Raw genomic sequence first — 12,128 nt, 5'->3', positions numbered from 1 at the left:
GGCTGATGCCAAGGACTATAAAAAACTAAAACAAGAGATCCTAACTCGCTTGGGAGTCACCACCTTTGTTCGTGCCCAACAGGTCCACCACTGGGACAAGCCTCCACGTTCACAGATGCATGACCTCGTCCATCTGTCCTCAAAATGGCTACAGCCCGAGAAGCTGACGGGACCACAGATCGTGGAAAGGGTCGTGATGGACCGGTACCTGTGATCATTACCTGTGACTCTGCGCAAGTGGGTGAGCCATGCAGACCCTAAGTCCATGGACCAGTTGGTCGAGCTGGTGGAGAGGTACGTGGCGGCTGAGGAGCTGATGAGTATGCCCCACCGAGCCCCGATGGCGCACCGGCGAACTCCCACAGACACTGGTAAGACTGTTCCAGGGGAGAAGGGTGCTGGGCGGTGGAATGTACCTAAGACTGAGGGTGTAGAACCTGGAGACAGGCCTGCCAGGCCGGGAAGGTTCTTGCCCCGTAAACGACTAGACATTAATATGACTCAGTGTTTCCGATGTGGTGGCTTCGGCCATATTGCCGCTAATTGTGCACTTACAACTGAACCTATGCAATGTGATACTGCTCATGTCTACCGCAGGGGGTCTTTCTTTGCACAGATAGCCTGTACGGCTGACCGGCAGGCTGAGACTGATAAGCACATGTGTGTACTCACTGTAGATGGCAACCGAGTAGAGGCACTGTTAGACTCTGGTAGCTTGGTGACACTTATAAAAGCTGAGCTGGTGAACCCCGTGAGACATACAGGGAAAACTGTTGGTGTGACCTGCATACATGGGGATACTCGATATTATGTTACTGCCGAGGTGAACATCGAGACACCATGTGGTTCTGCTATAGTTTCTGTAGGTTTGGTACATGGTCTGATGTACGATGCAATATTGGGGAGAGACTTTGCTCACTTCTGGAAGTTGTGGGAAAGCCGTTTTGTTCCAGAGGTGAACAACCCCGATCCATTTGAGAAGGTTGTCGATGTAGTGGGGGAGGGAGTTTCTTCTGAGTCAGAGTTATTCCCTTTTTCTACTATGATTGGCGAACTAGAGAATGCGGAGCGTGACGGTGGCCCGCCAACTGATATGCCTCCCATTGAGGTGGGAAGTGTTGTTGGGCCAGGTGATCGTCTGCCTGATTTAGTGGTCAGAAGAGAGGTCTTTGCCGTGGAGCAGTTGAATGACCCACTTTGGTAAAAGCCAGGGAGAATGTAAAAGTAGTTGATGGTAAACCCGTAGACTCTGATAGTCCTTTGTCCTATCCCCACATGGCAATGTGGCAGGATTTGTTATATCAGGTGACTAAGAAGGGGGAAGATGTTGTGGAACAACTAATAGTTCCCAAAGCCTACAGAAGAACAGTGTTGGATCTGGCCCATGGTCATATAACGGCAGGCCATCTAGGGGTAGAGAAAACCACTGAGCGAATAATGCAGAGGTTTTTCTGGCCCGGGCTTCATAAAGAGGTATCTGACTTTTGCGCATCCTGCCCTGAGTGTCAGTATCATGCTCCCAGGCCACATTTTAAGGGTCCACTAGTTCCATTGCCTATCATAGAGGTGCTGTTTGAAAGAATAGCGATGGATTTGGTTGGACCCTTAATGAAGTCTGCCAGGGGACACCAGTATATTCTGGTCATAATGGATTACGCTACCAGGTACCCGGAAGCGATCCCGTTGCGCAATACGTCAACCAAGACCATTGCCAGAGAGCTTGTTCATGTCTTTAGCAGGCTGGGTATACCTAAGGAGATACTAACTGACCAGGGTACACCGTTTATGTCCAAAGTCATGAAAGAGTTATGCCGCCTGTTCAAAATCGAACAGTTAAGAACTTCGGTTTATCACCCCCAAACCGATGGGCTGGTCGAGAGGTTTAACAAGACGTTAAAACACATGCTTAGGAAAGTGGTCGACAAGGATGGTAGGGATTGGGACTACTTATTGCCGTATTTATTGTTGGCCATAAGAGAAGTTCCCCAGTCCTCCACCGGGTTTTCACCCTTCGACTTGTTGTATGGGAGACACCCAAGGGGGTTACTAGACATTGCGAAAGAGACAAGGGAGGGGCAGTCTAGTCCTTACAAAACGGTGATTGAGTATGTTTCTCAAATGCAGGAGAGAATTGCTGCGGTAGTGCCGATAGTGAGAGAGCACCTGGAACAGGCTCAACAGGCGCAGCAGAGGGTATACAAACGCAATGCTCGGTTACGCAGCTTTGCTCCTGGGGACAGCGTGTTAGTATTGGTGCCCACTGTGGAAAATAAACTTTTGGCTAAATGGCAAGGGCCCTTTGAAATCTTAGAAAGAGTGGGGCAGGTCAATTACAAAGTTTACCAGCCGGGGAAAAGAAAGCCGGAACAGATATACCATATAAATCTGTTAAAGCCCTGGAAAGATAGAACGGTACTGTCGGCCGTCCGAGACCCTCCAGTAAGTCCAGGGCCCTTAGTTCCCGAAGTGACAGTGGCAAAAACCCTGTCGGCAATTCAACAACAAGAGGTCAAGGAGTTTCTGATTAGAAATAGGGTGCTGTTCTCTGACGTACCTGGGAAAACCTCGGTCATTAAACATGACATCATCACTGACCCAGGGGTTAAAGTTAATCTAAAGCCCTATAGGTTACCAGAAGCACAAAGAGAATCGATGTCGAAAGAAATTAAAAATATGCTAGAGTTAGGGGTTATTGAAGAATCACATAGTGAATGGTCGAGTCCCATTGTGTTAATTCCAAAGCCCGACGGGAGTGTGCGTTTCTGCAATGACTTCCGAAAGTTGAACAGTGTTTCAAAATTCGATGCCTACCCGATGCCAAGAGTGGATGAACTGATTGAGAGACTAGGGACGGCAAGGTATTTAACCACTCCTGACCTAACCAAAGGGTATTGGCAAGTACCGTTAACCGAGAGCGCCAAACAAAAGACAGCTTTTTCAGCGCCAGAGGGCTTGTTTCAGTACAAGATGTTGCCCTTCGGGCTACATGGGGCACCTGCTACCTTCCAAAGAATGATGGACAGGATTCTAAGGCCCCATAGACGGTATGCGGCTGCTTATCTGGATGACGTGGTCGTTCATAGTCCTGATTGGCAGTCTCACTAACCCAGGGTACAAGCAGTGTTGGACTCCATCTATAAGGCAGGTTTGACAGCCAACCCAAAAAAGTGTTGTCTAGGCATGGAGGAAGTAAAATATCTGGGATACACCATTGGCAGAGGCCTGATAAAGCCTCAGCTCAATAAAGTTGATGCCATACAAAACTGGCCACGGCCTCTGAATAAGAAGCAGGTGAGAGCCTTCTTGGGAATTACGGGGTACTACAGGAGGTTTATACCCAACTTTGCCACCATGGCAGTCCCACTGACTGACTTGACCAAAGGCAAACAAAAAGTCATGGTAGAATGGAGTCCTGAGGCAGAGAAAGCTTTTCAGGAGTTGAAAGTAGCGTTGTGTTCCCAACCAGTCCTGATGACTCCTAATTTTGAAAGGGAATTCATAGTACAAACCGATACATCAGAAGTAGGAGCGGTCCTGTCCCAGAACAAGGAGGGTGAGGAACACCCTATTTTCTATCTTAGCAGAAAGTTGAATGTACATGAGAGAAACTATGCCACAGTGGAGAAGGAGGCGTTGGCCATAAAGTGGGCGTTAGAGGCTCTCAAGTACTACTTGGTCGGAAAAAAGTTCAAATTGATCACTGACCATGCCCCTCTGAAGTGGATGTCTGAAAATAAGGACAGTAATGCGAGAATTACAAGATGGTTCTTGGCGTTACAAACTTTTACATTTTCAGTGGAACACAGGCCAGGAAGCCAGCTGGCCAATGCTGACGCGTTGTCATGCGTTCATTGTTTGGGGGCTTCAGTTGTTCCGCCCCACTGGTCGAAACAAAGGGGGGGGATATGTGATAGGATCACTGGTAAAGTGGTCTGTGGCAGGTACATTTGTCCCAGATTCCTGTCTTTTGTGTTTTAAACCCCCAGGAGAAAGTCTGCAGTGTAGCAGGCTTGAGTTTCGGCTTTTTGAAAAGCCGGTTTGGGACCTGGGGGTTGTGGGTGAGAGGAGAGGGAGGGCTCCACCCACGGCCACACCAGGTTTTGGTTCTCGCAGCCTAGTAACAGGCTTGTTAGTTTTCCACCTGATTGTCTCACCTGGGAGAGCAGGCAGGGAGTTTGCGCAGAGACACTTGAAAAACCTATCTGTGAGTACTGTGCTGTGCTTTGTTGCTGGCGAGGACATTAGGCCCTGCCAGGTTCTGGTAGTGAGGGAACTACCTGTGAAGTTAGTGCCCCGACAGGGCTAGGATTTATATTTATGTTTTCTTTATATTTCTGTCATTGTACAATAAAGACTGGCGCCGACCAGCTTGTACTTGCATCCAGACTGGTGTGCTGCTTCCCTGCTGCTGTGTGTGTGTGTAAGGAAGGAGTCCTCTACCCAGGAGAGGGACCCCCTAACCTAACTGTGTCACAATATATATATATATATATATATATATATATCTGCATAGCTTCCAGTGTCATGTGGTTACCAAGACAACCACAGTAACATGGCAGTAAGCAGAGAGGCTTTGGAACGCCCATCTGAGCTGTTCAGTGTTTTGAGGGAGCATTTATCAAGTGCATTCTATAAAATGATAGGTAGAAGCTGTCTGGTTGATATAGGAAATTTCTCCACTTGCCCACTTCTCCACTCTTTACACTGTTTGTTACATCTCCCCCATAGCTTGAAGCAGAGCAAAGACAATGGTCAGTAAATTCCATGTTTTGAGAAAAGAGATTAAAGCCAACCTTGAGGTAACCTGATCCACACAATACACAATGGCATGACTGTGAACGTGCAGCTTGGTTTGTGCTCACACAGGAAAGAGGAGAGCAGCACTGACAGATCCCAGATGCAGCCTGCACACTCTCCTGGTCACAGCATTTTTTTTAAAAAACAACTTGCTTAATTTGGAAACTTTCTTTCCTTAACTCTTAATGTGCTTGAAGAAACCCAGCATCGTTGTAAAGATGTTGTAGAACTGCAGAGCCGTCGCATATCAATCTGTATTATTATAAGAATAAAAATGCAGAAAACGGAGCTTGACCCAGTTTGCAATATGCCGTTCCTGCTGGTAGCTAGGGGATTACTGGTGCTTAGAAAAGTCCACTTTAAATATGTAACGCCTGCTTTAGATACTGGCTGCATGTATTCTCAGGGCCAAAGTTATACAACGGATGTCAATTAGAGCCTATTTTATAGCAGTAATGAAAGTAGAACCGTTATATGGTGACTGGTGTTATCACTTCATTCTATCAGTTTATAGCACTCAATATGTCAGCCTGATGCTGTGTGCAGAACAACACAGCCATAAAAGGCCAATATGGAGCATTAGGGTGTAGGATAGAAGAGAGATATGAGCTACAGGTGTGTAAAAGCTGGATTTAAGGCTACACTCATAAAGACATTATGGTAATTTGGTGAGAGTAGCACCTGCTGACCCTGCTAATTAGCACTGCATACATCTTGGCGTTTGTTTTTCCCCTTATTTTAATTTGTCATAGCAAAGTACACACCAGTATTTTGTTATACTGTATCTACCAGTGTTTCATGGAATTTATCTTTCCCATTGAAGTCAAAGGGGACAATGTGAACTGCATAATTTACAGTTATCATCATTATATTCATATCTCTGAATTTATTGGATACAATCTAAATGAATAGGAACAGTATGTCATTGAAGGAAGAACTTTAGGGTTTAGCAGAAAAGTGTGCATGCTTCTCAGTGCAGCCATTTCTTTAAGCAGAATGTATGAAGCCTAGCAGAGAATATTTACTAAGCATCGCTTGTCAAAGCCGTCACGACTTGGGTGGTTTTGGTCGCTGGATTTAAAGCAATAATATAAAATACATAAACAGGGGTGTTTTGTATTTAATATTATTGTTCCTACAAATATAAAACTGGACATGTTTTATATTTAATATTATTGACCATTGAAATCTAGCAGCCAAAACCGACGAAGACACAGAGCTTAGTACATTTACCCCTAAGTGTTTGTACGTTCAGATACTATACTTGCTATGCACCTCCTCTAAGTAATCACTGAAATGTGAACACTGAAGCTTGAAATGCCTTAAAAGTAGGCTTGCCATATCATCCCTTTAATTCGGGACACGTAAATTACACAGGTTCTGTGGCTGATTAAAACCAGGTGAAACGGAAACGTGAAGTAAATCAGCAATCGATTGTGGCAATTCTGCAATTTGCAGATGATTGTGTATAAAAATCTGCAATGTACGGGCTTCACAGATCGCAGATTGCAACCAAAAAGTGATTGGAATTGTTAAATCAGATTGTCCAACATGTTGGATTTCACAGACCGTTTGGGGCTGTACATTGCTAGTGTATGGACATGATCAGCAGATTTGCAGACCATTACTAGTAAAATGGCGCAGATTGGTAGATTGGGAAATCCTAAAGCTGGGCATCCAGTATACAATTTTTTGTCAGATACCTGTCCAATTTGGCTGGTTGGAATGAAAATCTGGTAATGTATGGGAGCAAATGACAATCGTCCATTCGCCCATTTGCTCAAAAACACTGGAAAATAGCCAAAAATGGTTAAAACACACAAATTTCACCAATTTGAAAAATTTTTTGTCCTTTTTTCAGTGTTTAAAACCATATGATCGACTGTCATTTGCTCCAATACATTACCATGTTTTCATTCCAACCAGCCAGATTGGACAGATATCTGACAGAAAATTGTATGGTGGATGGCCAGCTTTAGATCGGGCAACAAATCTTCAAATTGTTCAATTGTGGTGTTCAGAAAACAGCCACAGAATCTGTGTAATTCATATGTGTCCCAAATTAAGAGATGATATGGTAAAGCCTACTTAAAAGGTTTTCTACAGCCTTCAGATAAATTAATATATTGACTTTTATATGACCTCGTGGAGCTTTTATTATTATATTGATTTTCCTTTTTAGCATTCCTCTGTGCCTTGTAGAAATACATTTAAATCATCCGACAGAGCTAACAAAATATCTGGAATTTGAGTAGTATGATTTAAGCATGCCTAATAATTATTATGAAAGTCTCCTGATCTTTTTAGAAAACAATCTTATATAATCTTTCATACAGATGTGTCCACATACATAACCTCAAATCACGCCAAATAGCTCAGTTTAGCATGCCACAAACTTTGCGATTTAGCCGTGCCAAAACACTAATCCTCAATTCTTGCTACACTATAAGCAACAGAAGATGCAAAATGGAGGAAAAATTAGCACAATGGAGGAAAAAGTACACAATCCTGGGTAAAAAGGCTTTATACCAATTCCTTTGCTATAAAAATAATCCTAAGTACCTAGCACAATATAAGCAAAGTGAGACGCAAAATTGAGGAAAAAGTATGCAGACTTGTTAAAAAAGGAAGAGACAGGTATGATACAAGTGACCTGCACCATGCATTCTTATGCTTTATCTGCAACTGAACTTATCCTTTGTGACAAAAAAGTTATCCTAAGTACCTGGTGCTCTATATGTGAATGAAGACAAAAATTTAGGAAAAAGTAACAACATTTAGGAAAAAGTAGAAAAATGAGAACTGTGTCCGGCATCACGTGCCATACGGTACAGAGAGGATAGGTGTATCTGTATAGCAGCAGCCATCTTGAGCATTAATATACAAGAAAGCAGGAATAATTACTGTCTGGACAAAAGGGAGGTAAAATAGCCACCATTGTGCAAATACTGTTTGAGCATTATATTTGTAATTCATGCCTCTCTTATAATTACATTTTTATTGACTTTTTCATTATTAGTTATGGTAAAGTTGTCAGGAATGTAATAAGCTGGCCTTTACCATTTTAGTGGTAACAGAAGGGTTAAAGCTGCCAGATTCCTTATTATAAGCACAGGAGACTGGTCAGCTGGAAAGATATAGCAAAACAATAACCAACTTCTTGTCGTTGTGCTTGAAAATTCTAGTCACAGCTACAAGAACAAGAAACTTGGCAGCAGAAAGTGATTTCCTTCCAAGCACTAAAATATCATAACATAGAGGAACAAAACACAGCAGACTGCAACAGGACACTACAAAGCGTAGAGACACTACTAAACATAGGGACACTGGGGGACTTTTTTTTAAAATGCATTGAATGTTTTTTTGGATTATATTATATATCAGTGGTTTCCTACAGTGGATTTGACAATTATACAGTATATACAACTATGGTGAGAAATCATGCTGATCTCTGCAAGACAAGAAATGAATATTACATGGCATTAATAGGTCTTCATGTTACAGAGCTGGGGATGGATTGAGTCTGATTGGAAAGAACTGTACAAAATGGAAAAATCAGAAATGGGTCAACATGACTATTAAGCAGAAAGTACCGTGCCTACCCTATCTCTTCTAAGACCCTCATGTACACCTTCTATTCTTCCTTGGCCCCCCACTAGCACCCATGTCTTATTTGCACCTAATATCTAATTTCCCCTGCTCTAGAATGCCAAATCGTATCTGCAGGAACCTCTCAACTCAATGTTTCATGTCGTACAACCCTGATGTTGTGTCTTACACTGTATCTTCTGCTGTGTATTTACGCACAAAAAATTCATACCTGTATCCATGCTAGCCGTAATTGCCAGCTCATGACTATCCAAGTATGAATTGTTATTTTATTATTCATTTATGTCTATCTGTAAATTGTATGTCATATCTGTAAGATGATTATCCGGCGCTACAGAATTTGTGACGCTCTATAAATAAAAAAAAACATGATGATAACGATGATGAACAGTTCTAATAACGTTTCCTTCTTATGTATATTATTTTGAGACATTGGTGCAAAAATGGGTATGATTTAGTAAACCCTCAACGAAAAAGAAACCAGTGACGATCAATATGCCCTTGTGCCTTGTTCACCTGTTGTGAAAAACCCTTCTGTGTGACACTGTTACATCACAGCAAGCGCCCACCTCCGTCTGGACAGCACAAAGGGTACGTACATACCAGACTGACCTGGTATGTACCTGGTCTGACATACTCCTAATATGTTTCATGATAGCTGAGTTTAGGATGTGCCTGTCTTTTGACATACAGAAAATAATAACTATGCTACTAACTATACTTACAAACTCACAAGAGACTGGTCTTTGTTTGGGAATTAGTTAAAAATACAACAGAACCACAGCTCAGTTTATTATGTAAGCTGGTTTCCACTGAATAATTTATAGTACTGGCATCCCTTCTTGAAAAGCTATTACAGTATTGATGGGCTGTCAAGACATAAATGTACTGCGGCTGAACTTATCTACTGAACGAGGTCATTTTAGCGACGAAAGACTGATGCACCGGTAATGATATTTTCTTTTTTTAAAAACAATGTTATGCTAACAAATAGATATTTTTAACACACACATAAAGCCTAGATAAAGCAAGTAACTGTCCTATCTGAAAAGTACTTATCAGAGCAGTGGTGACCTTACTTCAATGCCATGGTATATGGCAAAAGAGATGAGAGAAGAAGAGAGTGAATGAGGGCGGGGGATATAGAGAGAGAAAGAGAGAGTGTGGGGGTGCATGAGGGTGAGACAGAGAGAGTGAGGGAGAGAATGAGGGCAAGAAGAAGAGGGAAAGAAATAGGAAAGTGAAGGTGAGAGAGACAAAGAGAGAGAGAGAGAGAGAGAGAGAGAGAGAGAGAGAGAGAGAGAGAGAGAGTGGGGAAGAGAGGGAGAGAAACTTCATGAGGGGGATACATATAAATGAATGATCATTCTCTACCAATAAAGCAGTCAGGCTGCATTCACCACTTGATGGATGCAGCTAAAATTCATTAAAGGACATTTGGCCTAGGACCACTTTGTATGCAGATTCAGCACTAGCTACATAGACACAATCAAAAATACATAGGGCCTGATTCAGCTTTGGGAATAGAGGGTCTCATTCAGACCCGCTCGCGAGCGCAGGACGCTCGCAAGCGGGTCGATGGTACCCAAATGCGCATGCGCACGACGGACCTGGCTCCGCCGCGCGCATGTGCGAGACCCGGCAAGCGACGGGGAAGCCGTTGCTCGGGGTCTCGCACCAAAGGGGGCGTGCTGTCGATGGTGAGTGACAGCACGCCCCCTTTGGTGGGTGTGCCGGGGCGTGGCTGCCCAGACGGAGGCGTTCCCATGGGAACGCCTACCGTCTGGGTCCGGCCCCACTGACATCACTAGTGATGTCAGTGGGAGTGATTTTGGCTCTGATAGAGCCCAAATCACTCCAGGGCTTGCGGCAGCGAGACCCTACCACAGGGTCTCGTCGCAAGCCCGATGGTCGCGATGGTCTTGACCATCGCGACCATCATCATGGACGCTCGCATAGGCTGTGGGTGGTAACCCACAGCTATGCGAGCGTCCAGGAGAACGCACCAAAAAAAAAAAAAAAACGCCCTGATTCAGAGCGGGCGCTCGTTCAGAGTGAGAATTACTTAACTGTGTACCTGGGCAAACCATGTTGCAATGCAAGGGGTGTAAATACATACATTTTTTTGCATGTAGTGCAAATACTGGCTGCTTTTGCATGTAGCCCACAAATACTGCACAGCTTTCTTATTACACTGTACTTTAGATGTCAGTTTGGACACCTCCCTCCCAAATCTAAATCTCTCTGCACATATTACATTCGCCCCACCTGCAGTGCAGCATGGTTTCACCAAGATGATCAGTTTCTCACTCTATTTCCAAAGCTGAATCAGGCCCATAGTCCATGCATGCAATGCTGAGATGGGATAAATAATGCTTCCCATGTTGGAGAGCAGACATTTCACCTATTTATAGGAACTGCTGTTTGAGGAATGTAATAGCCTTTGCTTACTCAGCTGGTCACATTGTCAACAAACTCTTGTAGTTTACATACCGGATATCAGCTTGTGTTCTTACTGTACTCATTTTTGCTAATAGCACATATGCAGTACAGTAGGTCTCAGTGCTTACCTGATATACAGCTTCATCACAGGCATGCTGGAGACCTAAGTTCAGCATTGTATTCTGCAAAGTCCGGCCCATGTAGAACTCCAGAGAGAGGTAATAGATACGCTGTAAGGAGAGAAAAAAAGAATAAATGATATAACACATCACACTTTTTATGTACTACATTAATTATACCTGAATTATCTATTATGGCATCAGTCTACAGCTGTTTCAACCAATATACAGTTCACATAGGACATCACCAGGGGGAATGTTGTGGGGTGTTTTGTTTTTTCTAGACTAGCATACTTATAAAAAAAACATTCTTTCCTCTCTGTTCACTTAGGAGAGGGACAGTTAGGTAGCTTGCATGGTGTAGAGGGTGGGGTGTGAAAGGTGGGTTGGAAATACCACATGGTTGCCGTCTGTTGTTAACAGTCACTTTTTTATTGATGCTTAAATGGAGACCCAGAGGGCCTGATTCAGACCCGCTCGCAAGCGGGTCGATGGTGGCCCAGTACGCAAAAAGCACTCGCTCCAGGACTCACTACAAAAGGGGCGGCTGTCGATGTTGATCGACAGCTCGCCCCATTTTGTAGGTCACAGCGGGGGGGTGGCTGAGCAAACGGAACGCCTGCCATTTGTGGGCGGCCCTACTGACATCACTAGTGATGTCAGTAGGTGGACTTCCTGCTCTAATAGTGCAGGAAGTCCACTGGGGCTTGCGGCAGCGAGACCCTACCGTGTTGACCATCACGACCATCATCATGGCCGCTCGCATTAGCTGTGGGTGGCAACCCACAGCTATGCGAGCGGCCAAGAGGCCGCAACAAAAAAAAAACACACGCCCTGATTCAGAGCGAGCGCACGCTTTTTGTGAGCGGCTCTGAATCAGGCCCAATGCTCCTACACTGTGTTCATCGCGTTGTAGTGCCACAACCCAGTATTGTGCTATACTGCGTTCTCACACCACAAGGCGAGGGACACGTACCACCACAGGTTTGATACAGAGAGAAGCACCGAAGCTCTCACATCCCCACAATGCCCCACCTTCAGTTGTCACACTATAAGTGTACACAGGGAGACTACAAAGTAGATTACGGAAAGAAACACCCTACCTCCGGACAACTATCCCAAGAGCTAACGATATGCACACCACAGAGGTGTATCACACCC

At 44.1% G+C, this 12,128-nt stretch overlaps 1 protein-coding gene across 1 annotated transcript in view; it reads right to left on the bottom strand.

The window, feature by feature from the left end:
• The window catches only part of PYGB (glycogen phosphorylase B), an 89,543-nt gene that overhangs the window by 57,418 nt on the left and 19,997 nt on the right, over positions 1-12,128 (bottom strand). The window contains exon 2 of the mRNA XM_088477603.1: positions 10,977-11,078. Within this exon, the coding sequence (XP_088333729.1) occupies positions 10,977-11,078 (102 nt within the window). The remainder of the gene's footprint in view (positions 1-10,976; positions 11,079-12,128) is intronic.

The sequence above is a fragment of the Taudactylus pleione genome, unplaced genomic scaffold (genome assembly GCF_031769625.1).
Source record: "Taudactylus pleione unplaced genomic scaffold, aTauple2 ptg000201l, whole genome shotgun sequence".
Taxonomy (NCBI): Eukaryota; Metazoa; Chordata; class Amphibia; order Anura; family Myobatrachidae; genus Taudactylus; species Taudactylus pleione.
The sequence above is the reverse complement of the archived record's forward strand: the minus strand, read 5'-3'. Positions and strand labels throughout refer to the sequence as shown.